We start from the raw sequence: 24063 nt of genomic DNA on the forward strand, positions 1-24063 counted from the left end.
CAATTCTATCAAAGTCTGCATTCCAAAACGGCGCTCCTTCCCTTCCGAGCTCAGCCATGCGCCCAAACAGTGGTTTACCCCCACATATGGGGTACCAGCATACTCAGGACAAATTGGACAACAACTTTTGGGGTCCAATTTCTCTTGTTACCCTTGTGAAAATAAAAACTTGAGGGCTAAAAAATCTTTTTTGTTAAAAAAAAAATTTTTTTATTTTCACGACTCTGCATTATAAACTTCTGTGATGCACTTGGGCATTCAAAGTTCTCACTACACATCTAGATAAGTTCCATGGGGGGTCTAGTTTCCAAAATGGGGTCACTTTGGGGGGGTTTCTCTTGTTTAGGCACATCAGGGGCTCTCCAACGCAACATGGCGTCCGATCTCAATTCCAGTCAATTTTGCATTGAAAAGTCAAATGGCGCTCCTTTGCTTCCGAGCTCAGCCATGCGCCCAAACAGTGGTTTACCCCCACATATGGGGTGTCGGCGTACTCAGGACAAATTGTGCAACAACTTCTGGGGTCCATTTTCTCCTGTTACCCTTGGTAAAATAAAAATTTGGAGGCAAAAAGATCATTTTTGTAGAAAAAATGTGATTTTTTTATTTTCACGGCTCTACTTTATAAACTTCTGTGAAGCACCTGGGGGTTTAAAGTGCTCACCACACATCTAGATAAGTTCCTTAAGGGGTCTAGTTTCCAAAATGGTGTCATTTGTGGGGGGTTTCCACTGTTTAGGCACATTAGGGGCTCTCCAAACGCGACATGGCGTCCGATCTCAATTCCAGCCAATTCTGCATTGAAACAGGCGCTCCTTCACTTCCAAGCTCTGCGGTGCGCCCAAACAGTGGTTTACCTCCACGTATGGGGTATCGGCGTACTCAGGAGAAATTGCACAACAAAATTTGTGGTTAAATTTCTGTTTTTACACTTGTGAAAATTAAAAAAAATGGTTCTGAAGTAAAATGTTTGCAAAAAAACATTTTTTTCTTCCACATTGTTTCAGTTCCTGTGAAGTACGTAAAGGGTTAATAAACTTCTTGAATGTGGTTTTGAGCAGCTTGAGGGGTGCAGTTTTTAGAATGGTGTCACACTTGGTTATTTTCTATCATATAGACCCCTCAAAATGACTTCAAAGGTGATGTGGTCCCTAAAAAAAACATGGTGTTGTAAAAATGAGAAATTGCTGGTCAACTTTTAACCCTTATAAATCCCTAACAAAAAAAAATTTTGGTTCCAAAATTGTGCTGATGTAAAGTGGACATGTGGGAAATGTTATTTATTAACTATTTTTTGTGACATATCTCTCTGATTTAAGGGCATAAAAATACAAAGTTTGAAAATTGCAAAATTTTAAAAATTTTCGCCATATTTCCGTTTTTTTCATAAATAATCGCAAGTAATATCGAAGAAATGTTACCACTAACTTGAAGTACAATATGTCACGAAAAAACAATCTCAGAATCAGCGGGATCCGATAAAGCGTTCCAGAGTTATAACCTCATAAAGTGACAGTGGTCAGAATTGTAAAAATTGGCTCGGTCATTAAGTACCAAATTGGCTCTGTCACTAAGGGGTTAATTCGGTTCAGTCACCATAGGTGTGTTAGATCCAGCCTCTTGTCTGCCTTTACTAACTAAAGAGCTCATTGATACCAGCGTGGGCCTGTGATAGGATGTTACTGCAGTAATAAGGCTACGTTCACATTTGCGGCCAGCGCCGCAGCGTCGGGCGCCGCAGCGGCGCCGCATGCGTCATGCGCCCCTATATTTAACATGGGGGCGCATGGACATGCGGCACACTTGCGTTTTGCGCCGCATGCGTCGCTGCAGCGCCCGCGTCGGGTCGCAGAGGACGCAGCAAGTTGCATTTTTGCTGCGTCCAAATTCAATGAAAAAAACGACGCATGCGGCGCAAAACGCAGCGTTGTGCATGCGTTTTGCTGCGTTTTTGTTTGCGTTGTGCGCTGCGGCGCCGACGCTGCGGCGCACAACGCAAATGTGAACGTAGCCTAAGACAGCTTGTGAAATGTCTTCCCTCCTAAATACTCCACAATGCACTGTGAGGGGTATTATTGAAAAGTGGAAGCATTTAGGAACAACAGCCATGACGTGGAGACCATCGAAAGTTACAGACCAGTATCTGAGGCGCATAAAAGTCACCAATGCTCTGATGACTCAATGACTGCAAAGATCCAAACCTCCTCTGGCATAGAAGCTACGTTCCCATGATGGGCATTTGAGGAGTTTTTGATGTTGCAGATCTCTTGCAGCATTTCTGCACCTATTAGCTAAATTAGGTTACATGCGTCTTTGAGTGCGGTTTTTAGGCTATGTGAAGTTGAGTATTTTCAGCAAACATTTCTGCACCAAAAATGCGTCTCTTGGTAGGCAAAAATCTGCTTCAAATACTAACGTTTTTGATTTTTTTTTTCAGTTGAACAAGTAAAAATGCTGAAAAAAAAAACATACTGCAGATTTGGAACCGCTTCAAATTTGCAAAAAAAAAATCACTCTCATTTTGCCGGCACTGTCAACTACTGTGTTTTGGTGCAACAATTTCTGTTGCAAACACTTAATGTGTGCACATACCCCTGTAGTATGAGTACACGTTCTTTTTTTTCTGCACGTTTGTCACAGAAAAAAACACAGCATTTTACAGTACCAGCAAAGTGAATGGAATTTCTGAAACCTCACGCACGAGCCGTTTAGTTTTCCCTTTGTAGGAAATCTGCAGCAGCATTTTTCAAACATTATAATCAATGGAGGGAAAAAAAACAATAATGCTTCAGCATACCAAGACATTTTGGAAAATTGTATGCTTCCCACTTTGTAAAAAAAAAAAAAAGGAGGTTGGTATGGATAACTTGACTGGCATGGAGCCATGAACTTGCGAGCTAGACCCTCTTGTCCAACACCAGTGTGTGGCCTCCCAAATGCTTTTCTGGATGAATTAGCAAAAATTTCCACAGATATGCTCCAAAATGTAGAAAGACTTTCCAGAAGAGCGGACACTGTTTTGAGCTGCAAAAGAGAAAACTAACTCCATATTAAAAGGTATACCTGGGACTTTGTGAAACTAAGCTAGCACAGACCGCTCCTCCTGGCAATTCAGCTGCCTCTGCTGACGTCACGTCGACAGAGGCGGCTTCTTTTCTGCCCTGCTCTGTCGATGGGGTGTGGCTTTCGATGACCGTTTGATTGACAGCTAGGTCCTCCAGTTTGAAAACTGGATTCCCACTGCCTATCAGAATGACATCAAAGTCCCGCCCCGTCAACTGAGCGGACCAGATAAAAACGCCGCTCTGTCGACGTGACCTCAGCACAGGCAGCTGAATCACGGGCAGCAGTAGTCAGTGACCGCTCCATGGCAGCGACACACGGCACGAAGCATATCAGGCAGGCAGGCAGGTAGCAACTACCTGACAGTGATTAGACACATTTCTGGTTTTTCACAAAGTCCCAGTTATGCCCTTTAATGCCCACAGATTTAGAATGAGATGTCATAATAGTTCTTATAGGGGTTTAAAGGGTTCAAGGTTTAAATGTCATAATCCTTTCAGAATGGGTATAGAGGTTATACATGGAAATACCTTGATACAAACATATAGCATCACATGGCGATAAGGACACCTCCAGATGACACTATTACTATATTACACGGGCTTCGTTACCTACAGTTCACACTCATTGACGCTTAAGGCCTCAAATTTATATTAGAATGATATGAAATGCTGTGATACACAGTACAATAAACTGGTTACCGAGCATGCTCAAAGAAGCATGCCAATTACACTGTGCGTCAGCAAGGTATGATTCAATTAAAGCAAATCTTGTTCAATGCAAGACAACTGGGCGAAAGCGCATGGGAGACATTTGGTGGAGGACACATGATATCTGTAATAGGATCAATGCTTTGCAGTGTAACAGTAAGAGAATAACTGACCGTGATACAGATAACATGGGAAGGTAATTCTTTTAATGCCACAATTCTTAGTACAACTTAGCGCAGATTCCTTTCCGATAACAGTATCTTGGAAACCACAACAAAAAAGTCCCATTGTGTTTAAACAGCAGGAACATGGCACAAGACTTGCTGGCATTGTCCGTGCCCACTCATTCAGTCAGAGTTCATGGAAAGCACCGCAGATACCATGCATACTAATAACCTAGCACACAATCCAAGGGAAATAATACAGAAAACCACAATCAGACATTTTATGCTGCCATTATTCTGACACATCAGGCATCATAGCCCAATCCTGCAACTCGCAAAGATATTACATCAGGGCAGACAATGCAGGGTGGCAGCACGAGGGCGGCTGCATTATAGGGCAAGCTATAGTTTTCAGCTCTGCATTCTGGAAAATATTGTAATTTGCTACAAACCATGTTGATAATGAATGGGCTTAAAAAGCAATAAAACATAGAATGATAAAATATGGAATAAGTGCTCCCCAATTCTACTTCTCCCTTCTTGCAAATTATCACAGGTTCAAAATAGATCGACAAGTCATCACGCAGATCAATCATTGCACCTTTTCATTGCCGGAACACAATTTACTCCATGCGGACGCAGGCTGCTTTAATCCACATGCTCCTTACGTGTACACGGATAGCCGCAACTGCCTTTGTTACAAAAGCTGAATATATGGCATCCATTCCTACAAATCCCACATTACAGAAAAGCCTCATTACCATCAGCACAATCCTCGTACCACCAGTCCAGCTGATAATAATCCTCTTCTATAAATTTCTGCATAGTCAGTGCTCCTCACTGCATCAAGGAATGCACTGTCCACTGCCTTTCGGAGGTCAGGTGAACCTCAGCCAGGCCGCTGTGCTGGGACCATCACATGGCGTACACAAGGATATACAGGATTGGGACATCATAGAAAGCATCTTCTTAGGAAGCAGCCAGAGGTGAGAGCGAGGAGGGGGAATATGGGGAGATAAAGGGATGGCTTCAGAAGCCTGCAGCAGGTCTCGCTGGCAGCATGCTGTAAGAAAGAAGCAATGTAGAAGCATCCTGGATGGGAGTGGACATGATTGTCCTATCAATAGGCAGAGACGGTGACGTCAGAGGCACACACCACCGCTGGCCTGCTATACCGCCTTCCTTCTGCCTGGGTCCTGCACATCTTAGCTTAGTGGTTTCCATAGAGACTGGATGGATGGGAAATGATGCCGAGGTTACTAGATGAGATTTAGAGCAAGCTTATGAGAAATCAGATGGATGTCCGGCCTTAGAAGAAAATATCCGAGCTTGAAACACTTAAAGGGTTTGTCCGGGCAAAAAGAAAAGCTCCCCATTTGCTCAGAGCTGTAAAAAATAAACTAGATTCTCACCTGCCTGCACCCACCTATAGATCCAACACAGACCCTTGTGAGCTCAGCACTGACACAGGAAGAGGAGACATCACCAATCCATCAGAAAAACAACGGATGACATGCTGTTCAAGTCACCTGACCGCTGCGCCAATCACAGGCCAACACAGATCTGCAGCTAGTATAACAGTGCATCTCCTATTCTTATGTAAGTGCAGACAATGGAGAGGTCTCCGCTGGATCCAGGTGAGCGCCGCTAGGTGAAAATAAATTACAGCTCCAAGCCAAAGGGAACTTGTCTTTTTGAAAAGGTCAACTTGTTTAATATCCCTTTTTTGTCTTCTGGTTGATCCTGAATGCTTGACCTCCACCTCATTTACTGTCAATGAGACTGCTGAAAATAGCCTAGCATTGTACTCGGCTTACTTCAGCAGTCCCATAGACAATGATTAGAGCTTCATTCAAGACTGGGCTCTACAAAGCCTGGTTTTTGGGGTTCCAGAACCTCAACTAGTCACACCATAGCAATCAGCACTATCCTCTACACCATAAATATAGGATAACTTGCTATTTTTGGAAATTCCCTAGTACAGTGGAGGAGATAAGTATTTGATCCCTTGCTGAATTGCAAGTTTGCCCTCTGACAAAGACATGAACAGTCTGTAATTTTAAGGGTAGGTTAATTTTTTTAACATTGATAGAATATCAAAAATAAAATTCAGAAACTCACACTGTATAAAGTGTATAAATTTATTTGCATTTTGCAGTGAGAAATAAGTATTTTTAAACCCTCTGGCAAACAAGACTTATTACTTGGTGACAAAACCTTTGTTGGTAAGCGCATCAAAATGACGCATCCGCATACATCCGTATGTCCTGTGTACCCAATGTTAAAGATAGGTAAAGATAGGTACGCAGGACGCATGCAGAAGTAAGGCTACGTTCACAACGCAAACAAAAACGCAGCAAAACGCATGCACAACGCTGCGTTTTGCGCCGCATGCGTCCTTTTTTTCATTGATTTTGGACGCAGCAAAAATGCAACTTGCTGCGTCCTCTGCGCCCGGACGCGGGCGCCGCAGGGACGCATGCGGCGCAAAACGCAAGTGCGACGCATGTCCATGCGCCACCATGTTAAATATAGGGGCTTATGACGCATGCGGCGACGCTGCGGCGCCCGACGCTGCGGCGCCGACCGCAAATGTGAACGTAGCCTACCTAAACGAAAGAAGTGTGGAGTTTCTCGGAGCTTCGAGGAGGAAGTACGCAGCCGTCCGCAAAGCCCTGGTACGCAAGTGTGAACTTAGCCTAAAAGAGAAGCTGACGGTGGTAGCATTGTATGGACTAGATACATAATCATTCCAGATAAAAGGACCCGGAGGAGGTATCTCAAGGATTTTTCTACCATATGGTAAAATAAGAAGTATGAACAATCCTTTGGCTACACTCCCACGATGAGTTTTTGATGTTACAGATTTTCTGCATCTATTAGGTAAATTAGGTTACTTGCGTTTTTTCATTGCATTTTTTACTTTTTTTTACGTGTTTTTATAGCACTTTTCATGAAGCATCTTTCGCTTTTGTTGGTGTGTCATGTTTTAAATGAAGCTGCTTTGTTTTTTATACTTCACATTGTTTGGCTTTGAGAAAACTTTATTCACACATTTGTGATGTGTTTCCACTGCCGGGCAGCACGGTGGCTCTGTAGTTTGTATTGTTGCTTTGCACGCTGGGGTTCTGGGTTCATATCACACCAAGGACAACACCTGCCAGGAGTCTGTATGTTCTCCCCATGTTTGCGTGGGTTTCCTCCAGGTATAAAATTATGGACTTTAAAGATGACCTGTAAGTGCTCCTGATATTTGCTCTCCTGATTACTTCCCCATAAACATTTCTGGTGTCTTTGTATTAATCTCTGTATTGGGAAGTTCCTCTGTTATCCTCATTGTTTAGGATTAAATAGACAACTGGGTGATGGAAACGCCTAAAATGTCCAATCAGTGCAGACAGTACAGGAACACAACCCTTTGATAAGGATGATGGAAATTCCCAGTTGTACATTTAATACTACGCCAAGAAATGTATGAAACAGAGGAATGGCACAAAGCTCTAAAAATCCAAAGAAATATATTTTTTTTCAAAGGGAATAAAATAAACATCGGTCAGGAGACATGACAGAGACTTAACAGCGAGCAGGTTTGGATGGTTTCACCTGGCTGTTTTTCTGGGGGAGGTGTCACAATGATGCAGTCTCCATCTTACTTCACACAATACAATACTATTCCCAGATAAGAGTTTCTCAAGGCCAGTCTTCTAGTATCCACAGCATATCATATTTCCAGGATTTTCCCAGAATTGTAAAGGTGATCTAAGTATTGTCAGGGATGCCACAGGTCTTCACTCACTGACTAGAATCGAGAAACTGGGAGCTACATGAGTAACGGTAATGGGTCATCTGAAAATCACCAATTGTTTAAACAGGTTTTTGTGTTAACCGTAATTTTTTTCCATTTTGACAATTTTTTTTTTTCACGTCACACAAGCTGTATTAAAAAGGAAAAAAAAAATCTTGTAATTTTAATTCTGGCCACTAGGGCTATGAGACTTCAGCGTCCTATTCTTTCAGGAAATAATTCACATGCACATTAGCCAAAATGGTCTGATCCCAACCCAATCTTTGCATATTCATAATTTTAATGTTGAAGCTAAATATAAATCCATCAAATTGAACCTATAACATGTTGATCTCGAGAAAGGCCAATTCCCATAAGGCAAGTGCTAATTGCCCTCTATTAAGGGAAAAATTCCCTCCTGATCCCACATAGGACAATCAGACTAGTTCCCTGGATCAACGTCCCATCACAAAATCTAGCGCCCATAACCTGTAATATTATTTTATCAAGAAAGGCATCCAGGCCCTTCTAAAACATTTGTAGTGAATCAACGATTTCGACTTCATGTGGCAGATAGTTCCACACTCACTGCTCTTATAGTAAATCTGAAATTACCATTAAACGTTCTTTCCTCCAGATGTAGAGCATGCCCTCTTGTATCCACTGCAGACCGAGGTGTAAAAAGATCATTAGAAAGATTTCTGCATTGTCCCCTCATCTATTTGTACACTGTGAGAAGATCTCCCCTAAGCATTTGTTTTTCCTGAATAACCACAACCTGTCTTGGTATTGTAGTTCCCCCATTCCCTTAAAGGGAACCTGTCACCAGTTTTGTGACATAGCAGCTAAAAATATCACCTTATTCAGTGCCTGCGCTGCATTCCCTAAATCCTTATATAACCTCCTGACTCCCCTGGTATATTCCTGAAAAACCTTTTCAGTTTCTCCCGCGCTGTATGGTAATCTTCTCAGTCCGGTCTGATGGGCTTGGTTTTGGGCCTCTTAATCGCTCCCATTGGCTGTTGCTCACCGTCCTACTTCGTGGATGACAACTCTTGCATCGTTCACAGCGTTGTGCGACATCCCACGCCTGCTCAGAAATATCGCATTTTGCGCCTGCGCAGTATGCTTTGCCTAACTGTGGGCGCAAAGCATACTGTACTGAAAACGCATGGAAAACTGCTGCAAATTTCCAGTGTCAAATCCGCTGCGGATCCGCAGCAAAATCTGCAGTGTGTGCACATACCCTTATACAGCACCATTAATTCCATGGTGCTGTACAGTATTGTAAGTGTGGCGGCACTAGTGCCCTGTACAGACGCATTCCTGATCATGTCATCTGTGATGATCTATGGAATACTTTTGTGTTTTCAAGTGTATAATGAGCCTGTACAAAGGTCTATGTGAAGGGAGGGGAGAGAAGGGCCAGCTGTGACATCACCGATTGTGACTGGTGGATCCTGTGTTATCAGCGGTGATACCTGTCATTGCATTCCTGCCTCTGATGCAGCCTTGCTGAAAATTATTCCTGAAAGAACATGAGTAGCGAGTCTAAGAAACTCCAAGTGGCCAGTGAGAGAATTGCACGAAATAACACTAAAACCTGATTTAAAGAAGCACTCCCATCAAAATTATTATCTTACTAATATTTTGCAATCATCATATTCATGTGTACTTACCGTTGCTCATTTCACCCTCCTACCCACTTAATACTTCTGTTTTCCATTAGGTCTATGACATCACGTGATTAATAACTGACTAGCTGAATCCTTCTAAGCTCTATGTAGAAACAGGAGGTCAATTTTCCCTGTATGACTCATCAGTCACTGCAAAAGATAATGGCAGGGGGAGGGGTGGAGCAGCTGGGTCAGGAGTTGAAGAAGGGAATGATTTTTGAAGGGACAAGAGACTTCATGTTTCTGCAGAGAGCAAAGAGAAGAATTAGATGTGTAGAAAAGCAAAATGAGCAATGGTAAGTACACAGTGCTATATAATATGATGACTGCAATATATTAAAAGGATAAAAACTTTGATGGGAGGAGTGCTTCTTTAAATAACAGTTTATTTTCTGATTATATACTGCTGTGTCATTAGAAACATCATCTAATTTAAATCAGGTTTTAGGGTAAGGGCCAGATTCACTATTGCATTTGCATCTGTCTTTTTTTTGTGTTTTCCGCATAGTTTACATTTGCAAAATAGTCATCCTTCCATTTGCACCTCTTTTGAAATCTATTGTCACAGGTTTACCGCGACAGAGAGAAGCCAGAAGACCATAGCATCTGATTTCTCCTACTCCTGCATTGGTTAGTAGCACTTCATCTTCATATTAAAGGGAACCTGTCACCCCCAAAATTGCAGATGAGCTAAGCCCACCGGCATCAGGGGCTTATCTACAGCATTCTGTATTGCTGTAGATAAGTCCCTGATGTATCCTGAAAGATGAGGGGCGGTCCCGCCCGATGGGCGTCACGGTCCAGTCCAGGGTCTCCCATCTTCTTACGATGACGTCATCTTCTTGTCTTCACGCAGCGGCTTCGGCGCAGGTGTACTTTGTCTGCCCTGTTGAGGGCAGAGCAAAGTGCTGCAGTGCGCAGGTGCCGGGAAAGATCAGAGAGGCCCGATGCCAGCGCACTGCAGTACTATACCCTCAACAGGGCAGACAAAGTACGCCTGCGCCGGAGCGTGAATACAAGAAGAAAACGTCATTGTAAGAAGATGGGAGGCCCCGGACCGAACCACGACGCCCACCGCAGCGGGACCACCCCTGGGTGAGTATAATCTAACTCTTTTTCTCATCTTTCAGGTTACATCGGGGGCTTATCTACAGCATTACAGAATGCTGTAAATAAGCCCTTGATGCCGGTGGGCTTAGCTCATCTGCGATTTTGGGGGTGAAAGATTCCCTTTAAACGGTGTAAATTTCTTTTGGCAGTGCAGGTGTTAATTTGCTCTGTTGAGAGCTCCTGAGCATCTCAGCTGTGCACGGTTAGCCACTCCCATCTCCTATGTAATCTGGATCCTGGCTAGCACACATTGTCAGAGGTAGCTTATGCTGCATGGCTGGAGGTTGTTGTTAGTTATCATTGGAGAAGGCGTTTGGTGGATTTTCTGTGACTGTGGCTAGGTTTTGAGTGTGTGATGATTCTCTTTCTTCTCCTACTTTGGTTCAACACCAACCTCCACTCCGTGGTGCATTCTTCTGTTATATGTGTGAGTATATTTGCATGTTTGGTATTTTTTGCTACTCCTGTTCATGTACCTTCTTAGTCTGGTTGGTGTACTAGAGTACAGTACTATTCTCAACTTCCCTGAGGGGGCAAAGGTGAAGGCAAGGTACGTGGCCATGGCATCTTCACCATCAGAAGTAATTCGGGGAACAGGGTGAGCTAGGGCGCTCCTAGCGTTAGGGACAGGGAAGGACACCCTGGTCCCGAGACACTTGACAACAGAATCGTGACATCTATTTTACATGTTTTTTGTTGTTTTTTGCCCGTGTCAGCAGAGTTCAGAGTTTCCATGTTTTATCCGATTCATAATTTGCAATTTTTCAAATGATCCTTAAAATTTTTCAAATCACTCAGAGTTCAGAGTTTCCATGGTGTATCCGATTCATAATTTGCAACTTTTCAAATGATCCTTAAAATTTTTCAAATCACTCAAACACCGTAGACAAAAATTGAAAAATTGTCCTATTATGTGTGACTCCACCCATCCTGTCCTGGTATGTGGCTCCCCCAGGCCCGTCCTGCTATGTGTGGCTCCCACTGTTGTATGCATGGCTCCCCCGGTCCCATCGTTGTATGAATGGCTCACCCTCCCTCCGTTGTCCAGGCACGGCAGCTCTCCTGTGCTGAGCGACCATGTAGTACTGCTCATTAAGGTAATGAATATGCGCTCCACACCTATGGGAGTGGAGACGTGTGCATATTCATTACCTTAATGGGCCAAGGGGGGCGTTTTCAGCACAAAAAAATGTGCTGAAAATCTCAGCTTATACACGAGTATATATGGTATTTCTGTGACTATTGTGGGTTTTTCTGTCATTAAACCAGGGGCACCAACAATTTTTGACCATGTGTATAAGTCACTTTTCTTTATTGAACATGTTACATTACAGGCAGAGTGTTTGACCACTTCCTAATTATTAAAGTCTGATATATTGTTAAACTAATAAAGTAAAAGAAAAACAAAAACGAAATAAACGCAGTCCCTGTTTTAAATGAATGACAACTCTGCCTCCATTATTCTTCCTGCAATTGCATTTGAATAAAAAAAACAGAACTGTATATTTTTAGGTACAGAAAGAAACCACACTTGATACTCAGTAGGAAAATACCTACCACCACTTGTCCCTTATCCTTGGTGGGTTTCCAGTCCCATGTGCTGCACCTAGGTCATGCAGCCAGGTGCCAGCCAGTCTACTGCACCACACACAAGGCTCTGCGCCAGCAGCACTCGCTTCTCCTCAAAGTCAAATTCACCTTGTGGTTGCACAACTTGTCTCACCACCAGGAACGGTGACGTATTTACATTGTAGTATCAAGGACAATAATGGTTTACTTTCAATTACAATAACATGAATATGCATCAGTAAAAAATAAAAGAACTGATTTTACATTACTTGGCACAGTAGGAAGCAAGCTAGCAAGCAGGCAAAAAGGAACTCCAACATCAGCACCACCAGAAGAACCACATGACCAGGGAATACAAATTATTGCTGAAATGCCAAGGTCTCATATTACATTTAGTGATGAGCGAATATACTCGCTACTCGAGATTTCTCGAGCACACTTGGGGGTCCTCCGATTATTATTTAGTGCTCGGAGATTTAGTTTTTATTGCCGCAGCTGAATGATTTACATCTGTAGCCAGCATAAGTACATGTGGGGGTTGCATGGTTGCTAGGGAATCCCCACATGTACTTATGCAGGCTAAAAGATGTAAATCATTCAGCTGAGGTGAGGAAAACTGAATCTCTGAGCACTAAAAAATACTCGGAGGACCCCCGAGCGTGCTCGAGAAATCTCCAGTAACGAGTATATTCGCTCATCACTAATTACAATGTAACGAAAACTAGAAGAAATAATAGACCACCTCAATGTTCCTCTGGTCCCTGCTGTTCCGTGCTTCCTGGTCCAGTGTGAGCTAAATGCCCCAGACTCCAGACAGTGCTAAAGTGCCCAGAAATATTAAAATTAGTGACGGGTTTTCCATTCCTCTGTGTCTTAGAAATAAGGTCTTTTTGGTTCCTGAGTCTGAAAAGATGTGTTTGGTTCAGACTTTTTTTTCCCTTAACCCGGCTCGTTTTTTCTACTTCTTTGCCGTCAGTCCTGACCACTGCCAGATTACCAGTCACAAGAACACTCTGTTTGCCCCTTGCTTGTGGTCAGTACGATCACCATTCCTGACAGCTGCATTGGTGCTGTGGAGTAGTGACTACACTTAGACCTCCGTGAATCCCTGGCACATGGGATAAGTACAGTGTATCTGACTCGTGTATAAATATGACATTTGTGACATTACTATGATGGCTATGACCACAATTAATGCTGGACCATACCCAATAAGCACGTTCTATTGTGTCGCCCCCATTTCCTTATAGATTGTAAGCTTGCAAGGAAAAACCTCACTGTTGCTGTGACTGTTGAACTATATGTTACGCTGTAAGGTCTGTACATGTCCCTGCTCAATTATAAAATGTTGCAGAATATGTTGGCGCTATATAAATAAAATTATTACTTATTATTACTATCCATGCCACAGTTATGAGGCCTGGCATCAATTTGAACCTCTCAAGCCACAGACTAAAGAAGACCCCCCCATCAAAGATATTACCCTCTAAATATATTGTATTCATCATATTATATAGCACTGTGTACTTACAGTTTGCTCATTTTGTCCTTCTAACCAGCTAATTCTTCTCTTTTTTCTGCTCTATGTAGACAAAAGGAAGTCTCTTTTCCCTGCAAAAATCACTCCCCTCTTCAACTCCTGACCCAGCTGCTGCCAGGGACTTTTGCAGTGACTGATGAGTCATACAGAGAAAATTCACCTCCTGTTTCTACATAGAGCTTAGGCTACGTTCACATTTGCGTTGTTGGGCGCAGCGTCGGAGACGCGATGCAACCAACAACGCATGTATACAATGCAGCGTTTTGCGATGCATGCGTTGTCATAAGATCCTACAGATCGGGACTTTCGGCTCAGGGAAAACGCTACAAGTAGCGTCCCCTGCGCCCTGTCTTGTGCGTCTATATGACGCATGCGTCGTAAAAGGCAGTACAACGCATACCGGCGCATGTCCATGCGCCCCCCATGTTAAAGATAGGGGCGCATGACACATGCGTCGGTATGCGTCGACGACGCTGCGCCCAACAACGCAAATGTGAACATAGCCTAAGAAAGATTCAGCTAGCCAGTTTTTAATCATGTGATGTCATAGACGTAATGGAAAACAGAAGAATTTACTGAGTAGAAAGGCAAAATGAGCAATTGTAAGTACACAGTGCTATATAATACGATTGCAATATATTAAGACCATAGAAACTTTGAGAGTACTTCTTTAAAAAATCTAAGACATGCCCTTAAATGTGTCTCGTACCCGGGTAAATCAAGGTAGAGAGCATTAATCACGATCATGATGGCAAGCTAAGCGTTAATGGACTAAAAGCTACAGATCCCAGGACACAAGTAATGTATGATACAACCTACCATGATCAATTATAGGGATTATATATTAGCAAAAGGGATACAATCTCCTAATCATCGTCTGAACCGTAACAATCTCAAGGTTATAGAACGATACGCCATGCAGGCTGCATGGGAGGGTGCTAGATAGGAGTCATATTTGTCCTGTGACTTAACACTTATTCTCACTAACGACATCTACGTAATCAGCACAGCTAATGGCAGCCAAAAATAATCAGCCTTTCACAAAGAAATGGGACTTGATATACCTGTAGGAGCTTTACTTTATGATGTTCCCTCATTTATAATATTTAAAGGCAAGGACAGGAACAACATTTGTTGATTTGTAAGTTTATGGACAGCATATACAGTACATATGAAGCTGGTGTAGTCAGCAGCAGTAGACGGCACAGAGAATAAGACTAATAAACCACATCCATGTACAATTACTCACTAGAGCCAGGGCAAAGTCTACAGTCCTCTCCCATCATCATGTACGACCAGCCAACAGCAGATAACAGAACTGGAGTGATTCAAAGTGAGGTGAGACTGACGTCTGTAGACATGGCCCCTGTCCTCCATAGACACTTTCATCATCGGAGGATTTGTGTACAGTAATCACACTCCGTTTTGGAAACAATAAAAGGACTTTGGCAGCTTTTCATTATCGTTACCTAGAATAATGATCATGGGAGTCAGTGCACTAGTGTTGTGGCAACAAATGGACGCCACTTGGGTCAGACGCCCCTTAATCATTTATAATGGGGTTCATTTGGTTCCTGTGCGGTGACAAGACAATTAGTATTTTTCCCTTGGACACAGATGTGAACAGATTAAAAAATGTGCTAAAAAGAGCACTACAAATCAGGCTCTGACTTCACTTTTCTTTTTTTTGTCTGGTTGCATTTGCAGATGTCTTTTGAGCCAAATTCATCAAAATGGAGCAAGTGGTTTATAAACTAAACACAAAATTAACAAATGCTACGCATTTTTCTCTTCATTCAATATTTGCAACTTCGGAGCCCAAAAAGTCACAAATCCATTAAAAAAGGAACAAAAGTGCACCAAACTGAAAATTCATCTAGAAACTATATTCCAGGCAGGGGCTGGATTAAAATGCGCCTAACAAATTTGGTAAAAGTCACCATTCATGAATCTGTCTAAAACATAAGGATAAGCAAAGCTGTTGAGGAAAAAATAAAAAAAAGACTTTAAGAAGAAAGACAATGTAGAAGTTGAGCAAAAAGTATAAATCATAAGGTGAAAGTAATAAAGCCACTAAAAAGGAGAAATTACTTCAGAAAACAAGTAAACATCTCGCGTATCCCCCCTACCTGATCTATCTATTATGGTAAACGGCATCACGCTCTCTTCCGCACCTGAAATCCGCTGCCTCGTGGTAACTCTCGACTCTGCTCTGTTCTTCAAATCACATGTCCAAACTCTTGACACCTCCTGTCGCCTCTGACTCAAAAATATTGCCAGAATCCGTCCCTTCCTCAGCCCACAATCTACTAAAACTCTTGTGCATGCCCTCATCATCTCCCACCTCGATTACTGCAACACCCTCCTCTGTGGCCTCCCCGCTAACTCCCTTGCACCACTCCAGTCAGTCCTCAACTCTGCTGCTCGGCTAATCCACCTCTCTCCTCGCTACTCTCCTGCTTCACCCCTCTGCAAATCCCTCCACTGGCTCCCAATTCCCCAACGAATCCAGTTCAAACTACTAACACTGATCTACAAAGCCATCCACAACCTGTCCCCTCCCTATATCTCTGAACTAATCTCCCACTAAATTCCCTCACGTAATATTCGATCCTCCCAAGACCTCCTACACTCCACCACACTTATTTGTTCCTCACACAAGCGCCTCCAAGATTTCTCCCGAATATCCCCATCCTCTGGAATTCCATGCCTCAACACGTCCGATTATCCACCACCCCCGGATCCTTCAGACGGAAACTGAAAACCCATCTCTTCAGGAGAGCCTACAGCCTGCAATAACCATTCTGCCACCTCACCAACCACCTGAGCTGCCGCCTCACCAACCACCCGAGCTGCCACCTCACCACCACCAGTGCTGCAGCACCCTCGACCTCCTGTCTCTTCCCCATTATCCTGTAGAATGTAAAGGTACCTTCACACTAAGCGACTTTACAACGATAACGATAGCGATCCGTGATGTTGCAGCGTCCTGGATAGCGATATCGTTGTGTTTGACACGCAGCAGCAATCTGGATCCTGCTGTGATATCGCTGGTCGTTGCTGAAAGTTCAGAACTTTATTTGGTCGTCAGATCGGCGTGTATCGTCGTGTTTGACACCAAAAGCAACGATGCCAGCGATGTTTTACAATGGTAACCAGGGTAAATATCGGGTTACTAAGCGCAGGGCCGCGCTTAGTAACCCGATATTTACCCTGGTTACCATTGTAAAAGTAAAAAAAAAACACTACATACTCACCCTCTGATGTCTGTCACGTCCCCCGGCGTCCGCGCTGCTGCTCAGAGCTTCCTGCACTGAGTGTGTCAGTGCCGGCCGGAAAGCAAAGCACAGCGGTGACGTCACCGCTCTGCTGTTAGGGCCGGCGCTCACACAGTGCAGGGAAGCGGACGCCGGGGGACGCGAATGTAAGTATGTAGTGTTTGTTTTTTTTACATTTAACACTGGTAACCAGGGTAAACATCGGGTTACTAAGCGCGGCCCTGCGCTTAGCAACCCGATGTTTACCCTGGTTACCCGGGGACTTCGGCATCGTTGGTCGCTGGAGAGCTGTCTGTGTGACAGCTCTCCAGCGACCACACAGCGACGCTGCAGCGATCGGCATCGTTGTTGATATCGCTGCAGCGTCGCTTAGTGTGAAGGTACCTTAAGTCCGCAAGGACAGGGTCCTCTCCCCTCTGTACCAGTCTGTCATTGTAAATTTGTTTACTGTAAACAATATCTAAAACTCTGTACGTAACCCCATTTCTTATGTACAGCACCATGGAATTTATGGTGCTATATAAATAATAATAATAATAATAATAATAATAATAAAAAAAAAAAAAAAACTGGAGTAACAACAATGATGAATCGGGGCCAAAGTGTCAACATTTTCAAAGGGTTGTTTCAAAATGAAAACCTCTGCCCATGTACCCATGAGGGCAGATAGATAACACAGAGTAGCAACCCCTTGTCAGGATCTAGGTTTCACTGCTCTCCCACTCAAATTAATAAGATTCTGCAGCAGTTTCTTATCTAGTGGGTTGCCGCTGTGAAAGGAAAATCAGTGAAGGGGCAAAACATTAGGCACATTCAGACATTCATGTTTTACAGTCCATATACCGCAATGGCCGTATATGAGGAGACCTGCGATTGGTCAGGGCCGAGAAGCATGGACGTCCGAATTCAGCCATAAACTGGGACTGCAACTCCCTTATTCTCAGGCTCATAAGAGAGTCCAGAAATTGGACGCGCAACAATCTAAGCAATAATAATTATTTTAATTATTTTTTTCCCACAAACTATACCTGAAACTATTGATAGCTATGAACATTAAATAGAAAGAGATTAGTTTTTTAATAGCCTTTAACGACTTTGGCCATAACACAGATCGGACAGCTAAAGCTCGCTATGTGCTGCTGCTATATTAAAGTGCAATGAGGGTGACGTGGGTTGCCCTGCCACCCAGAGGGTACCGCAGCTAAAAAGTCACAAAATATCTCATTGAGTCCAAATTTTTGCAACTTGCTTGTCTCAACCCTATTCACCAGCATTATGCTATGATGAAACAGAGTCACACAAAGTTGCCATGCAGCCCCAGTCTACACGAGTAATAATCTGGTAATGGATTGTTACACCGAGACAACTATACACACTCTAATCCATATTGGATGTTTAAAATAGTCGTTCAGTACTAAGGTGTAAGGCCAGGGCGCACTGGTCAATTAACAATACATAGTACATAGAGGTGCTGCGACAGTAGTTAAACACATACAATGGAACAGAAAGAGATAAAGAACTACAAAGTGTTGTGGACACTCAGGAATGCATAATAATATTCAAAGTTTGTCAACATGAGAGGGGGTAGACATACAATTAAAATCAATTAAAAAAATATAGTCGTTCAATGACGCCGGGCGAAAAGTGAGAAATCACTCCCTGGGCACATTCTTTCACAGAAAGATATTTTGTGGACTATCGACCATCAAATGAAAAATTAAAGCAAAGCTGACATTTTTCAGAAAATCAGCAGAAACTATTATTACATTTCACCTGCAGAATGTTTTACATTGTCAAAACGGTCCATTTTCATTAAATCTTGGGGCGTCTTTTTTTTGTTGCGGTTGTGATTACGGTAAAACCACAGCATCTTTGCTGCAATTTTCAATCACAATGGGGACGATTTGTTAAGACCGGCATAGCGCATACTCGCTATACACCAGTGCTGCTGGAGTGCACAACACCGAATTCATTAAGAGGCGCACACAGGTTTATGAACTGGGCTCATCTCCTCCGTGGCGTGTGCCTTTGTACAAGCCATAAGAAATGATTCTCCATTCACGGAAAGAAATAGTATTTCTCAAGAATAAAACACCAGCAATTTTGATTACTTTGATAGAGAGCGTGGTCACACCCTAACCTAGCTCCACCCAGCTCCGCCCACTCTGGATGAGCTTTATTCAAAGTGGATTGAAATTGCCGAAAGTTGCAAACTTTTTGTGCAACTCCCCGATGTGGCAAAATTTGTGACTTTTCAAAGCTTCTACAACAGTTTTCTGGCATAAAAGCTTCGATGAATTGGACCCAATCCAATGTGTTTGACCATGACTGTGGGAAAACACCCCCAAAACAACACATTGTAGCCGCAACTAATTTTGAAGGTTAACAGCATTTGGGGACATGGTTATGGCTATAAGATAGCACATGGAGCAATTAAATTCTATATGGCTGTTCAGATGACAGTGTTTTTATATGGACCAAGTGTCCTTCTGGAGAAAAAATAAATAAATCAGCAGGCACTATCTTTTCTGTATTTTGGATGACACTCGCCCATTTCAGTCTACAGGTGCACTAAAAAATTTTTTAAATCGGATCTCACATGGATTACCAAACTGGTTTCTGTAGAGGAGCATCTTGGCTAATACTTCTAATCATATTGCAAGTGTGGTTAAAGACTCCCTGACTTATTTAGAGTAGCTACTTCCTAAGGGCTGCACCATGCAGTAGAGGCCATTTTCTTTCCGTCTTGAAAAGAGCCAATTTGCATATATTCATATAGTAAATAAAACACAGCCAAAGTTTGCAAAACAATCTCGGAAGGCGCAATGATAGATATAAAGTTACATACAGTCTGAAGATGGAAGCTGATATCTGACAAAATCTGAATAACATGATTAGACTTTGTACAAGAGGATAAAAAAGGACATTGCTTAGGAAATGTGATTGTTTCTTGAATATTCAGAGTCCTTTATTAACCCTTTTAAGTGAGGGCATGGCTGAAAAAGTGAATTTATGTTCTATGAGCATGAATTGTATGTCCAGCCCATGTATACTTTTTGCTGTACGTAAGGCCCCTTTGAATTGAAGGGTGCAAATATCTACGATTCTAAAAAAGTAAAAAAAAAATGTTGTCTCCTAATGCCTGGAAGTATGGCAAAACAAAGGTGTCTATGGATACATTTGGCTTATACTTTAGTAGTATTTCATGGCACCACCCGGGCTAGATGTGGTCAAAGCCTTTAAGCCCCATTGGGATGGGTGTCAAGTGAACCCATGTAAGTGTTGTAGAATATGCTGGAACGAGTTAAGATTACACACAAAACAAGTACTCACGGAAGTATTTCAAGGTCTCTTCAATTTGTTCAGTAGTCAGGTCAATGTTGGCATCAGGAGAGATGAGTGGTGTTTGGAGCCAGTCGTCGTGATCATACCCATAGATGGTGTCGGCTCTTAGCTTGTAATGAGGCAGCTGCTCTTCCAGTAGGCTGATGATCTCAACTTCCGGAAGGTCAGTACTGTTGCACACATCTATATGAAGAAGACACAAGAACTTAGAAAATAGCCAATAAGATGTAAAATGTCTCCTAGTAAGGTCATACAGGCCAGTAACACTTTACCTCACACTGCAATAATACCAAGCAAAGTTTAATTTTATGGCTATTACTGAATGCAATTCTTAACCTCTCACCTAGCCAAATCAGATCTCATACTTTGCACTGACGAAGAGCAATACCTCAAAACACTGTGTCTGTAAATTGAGATTCTGATTTGACTTTTATCCTAAATCATATGGTAAGGCTTGTTAAAGGGTAGGTATTGACTATTATGATTGCTACATCCAATAGGTGGTACTAGGATTCAAGTCCTCTTCCTCTCTGAAGAGGCCATTTGCAGGACTACACAATACACTTAAGGCTACTTTCACACTAGTCCGTCAGCCCGATGTACTGACGGACAGTGTATTAATGTAGCACAACGGGGGCAGCGGATGCAGTTTTACAACGCATCCGCTTCCCACTGTGAGTTCCGGGGAGGAGGGGGCTCTCTTTCATCTTGTCAATCTGGAGGTCCCACTACAACAAGCAGAGGTTATGATTGTGAAAAAGTAAGTATAAACCGGGAGAAAATGTAATTATGTATGGTTGCATAAAAAATGTAAAGGATTTTCCAGTTTTCACCTTCTCCAAGCCTCCGCCGCTGCTCCCAGTGTCGGTTATTATCTACAGTGCTGACATCACGCTGACAGTGCCACAGTTGATCTTTGAGCTCAGTGGTTGCCATCGATTCGGGAAGATCCTGCGAGTTCAGTTATTGTCTGCAGCGTTCTCAACGTGACGTCAGCGCTGCTAACAATTTCTGTATAAATCACGCACTCCACACAGGATGCTGTGCTAGCAGGGGCCCAGACCTAGTACACTGTACATCCAAATAACTAAGCATTCATACAAATGTCCAAGCCAAAACTGAGTGTACAATGTTTTGGTCACCAACAGTGATCTTCAAAATGATGCGTCTTTCACATGACTCTGACGTCACCCATTTCCAGCCCCCTATGAAGCGCCCCTTACATCATGTGATGCTGCTCCCATCATGACACTTTACCTCATAACTCACGCCCCAAACAGCGCCGTGACACATGTGGCCTTAAGACAGAGGGTGTGGCTTATGACCCCACACTACCATGGCCGCACACCAAGCCACCATAACCAAGGTAATTCCCATGGGTCTCTGCCACCCTTATCCAAGAATCCTCTTTGTGCGCCTTACAGTTCTTTAACTACCTCTTTACTTTTTTTTTTTTTAGGAGAAACCGCTCTACTTTACACCTCTAGGGACTAATAGCATCTTTGGGCAAGCTCAGGGCTCCAAGGTACAATCCCCACCTTCTCATTTTTTCCTCTCATCATTTCATTCTTCAGTTATTTCTTACTTTCATTTTTTTCATTGTATTATTTTTACTTTTTATTTATTTTCAAATTTTTTCATACTTACCCTCCCGTTCCCTGTCCTTTAACCACCCAAGTAGCCTCACAAACTACTTCCCCCTTATGTACTGGTAGCCCATTCTGGCCCCATGCAATTACTGGTTTTGCCCTCTGGTTCTGTATTGTGCTTGTAGCATTTTGCACATTGCCTTTATGCATGGAATCATGTTCAGTTATCTAGCTTGCTGCTTGGACTAAAGACGTATTACAGACATTAGTCTTATGATGTATCCCAGTGTGACAGGCACGGCCCAATGTTTGCTGCTATGCTCATGGATATACTGGAGACTATTTTGGGTCTTTTTTGATTGTATATACCATATACAATAAATATGTGTTGTCTAACAGTATACCTATTTCTTCCCTTCCCCTCCAGAGCGACTGTGAACAGGACCCAGGACTATAGATGGGCGGACACCTGGATGTTCGGGTCCGGCGGGTTCTGCCGAACAGTTACAAAAAGTTCAGGTTCGGGTACCAGAACAGTACCCGGACCCGAACCCAAACCCCATTCACTTGAATGGGGAGCCCGAACATCCAGTGTTTCCTGAGCTGTCATGTGCATGACAGCGCGGCAAACACAGCTTCTGATTGGAGGGGAAATCATCTCCGCCGGTCAGAGAGCCACGGGTCCCACGCTGTCAGAAGACAGTGGGAGCGCTCAGCTGTGAACGGAGGTATAAATTTTACCTTTGGTCACTAGTGTCAGCTGATGGGTCTACTGATCCCATCATCCGACATCTGCTACCGCTAGTTAGATTGAGAGCAGGAGCAGCGGATGGGAGTATTCATCTTCCGCTCCTGCGCTGTAAATAAATAGTTTTTTAAAAAAATGGTGTGGTTTACCTGTATTTTTGCTAACCAGGCAGATAAAATTCACACTGGGGGCCTGCAACCCTCAGCTTCAGCAAGGATAGTTATCAAGAATAGAGGGGTCCCCACGCTTTTTTAGAATTATTTAAATAAATAATTTGAAAAAACGGAGTGGGGTCCCCCCCATTTTTGATAACCAACCTTGCTAAAGCAATCAGCTGGGGGCTTGTATTCTCAGGCTGGTAAAGGGCCATGGATATTGGCCCCACCATCCTAAAAATAGCAGCCCGCAGCTACCCAGAAAAGAAGCATCTATTAAATGTGCCTACTCTGGCACTTCGCCCTGCTCTTCCCACTTGCCCTGTAGCGGTGGCAAGTAAGGTTCATATTTGTGGGGTTGATGTGACCTTTGTATTGTCCGGTGTCATCAAGCTATCACGGTGCTGCGTGGATGTCACCGAGGTCACGGCAGTTCAGCCCAGCTGGGAACGGAGCCTCAGTGACCGAACGTAACCTCAATGACATCAACACCGGTCTCTGAGGCTGCGTTCCCAGCAGCTCATTCACCAGTGGTTTTCGGCTGGTTTATCCCCCAGATATGGATTATGGTGTGGGACAGAATGACAGACAGGTATGGTATATTGTTGTTTTTTAATTTTATTTTTCTTACAGGAGATCAAGGGCTCCGCTGGAATTAGGCGTTTAAATAAAAATGTGTTTAGTCTTATTTCAAATGAAGGACTTTAATCTGGCTGTGTCTTTATTTACCATACAACTGTAGGATTAGTAACGGATAGGTGTCTTAGGCTACTTTCACACTAGCGTTGTTTGCTGTTCGTCGCAATGCGTCGTTTAGGAGAAAAAACGCATCCTGCAAAGTTGTCCGCAGGATGCGTTTTTTCCCCATAGATTTACATTAGCAACGCATTGCGATGTATGGCCACACATCGCAACCGTCGTGCGACGGATGCGTCGTGTTTTGGCAGACGGTTGGCACAAAAAAACGTTACATGTAACTTTTTTTTGCGCGTCGTGTCCGCCATTTTCGACCGTGCATGAGCGGCCGGAACTCCGCCCCCTCCTCCCCGGACCTTACAATGGGGAAGCGGAAGCATCGTAAGGCTACGTTCACACGATCCGTTTTTCACTGCGGATTTTTCCGGTCCTTTTTCGGGGAAATCCGCAGTGGAAAACGGCGGTGCTTCTCTCGGCGGATTTGTGTCCTTTTTCTTCTGCGGATTCCACTGCGGGTTTCCAACTGCAGTTTCCTATTGGTGCTGTTGGAAACCCGCAGCGGAATCCGCTGAAAGAATTGACATGGTACTTCTTTTTTCCGTTGGCAAATCCGCGCGGATTTTCCAGCGAAAAAAA

The 24063-nt window shown here is 43.3% G+C and overlaps 1 protein-coding gene across 7 annotated transcripts in view; it reads right to left on the reverse strand.

Moving 5' to 3' along the window:
• Positions 1-24063, reverse strand: part of TRAK1 (trafficking kinesin protein 1) — a 234936-nt gene that overhangs the window by 93689 nt on the left and 117184 nt on the right. For 4 of the 7 annotated variants that reach the window (XM_077269083.1, XM_077269080.1, XM_077269075.1 and 1 more), the window contains one exon: positions 20228-20422. Coding sequence is in view for 4 of the 7 variants with exons in the window: in XM_077269084.1 (XP_077125199.1) it covers positions 20228-20422 (195 nt within the window). In the remaining 3 variants the exon portion in view is untranslated. Of the gene's footprint in view, positions 1-4698; positions 5027-20227; positions 20423-24063 lie in introns of those variants that run through there. The other 3 variants (XM_077269079.1, XM_077269077.1, XM_077269072.1) reach the window with 3 other exon arrangements.

Source organism: Ranitomeya variabilis, chromosome 6 (assembly GCF_051348905.1).
Source record: "Ranitomeya variabilis isolate aRanVar5 chromosome 6, aRanVar5.hap1, whole genome shotgun sequence".
Lineage (NCBI taxonomy): Eukaryota > Metazoa > Chordata > Amphibia > Anura > Dendrobatidae > Ranitomeya > Ranitomeya variabilis.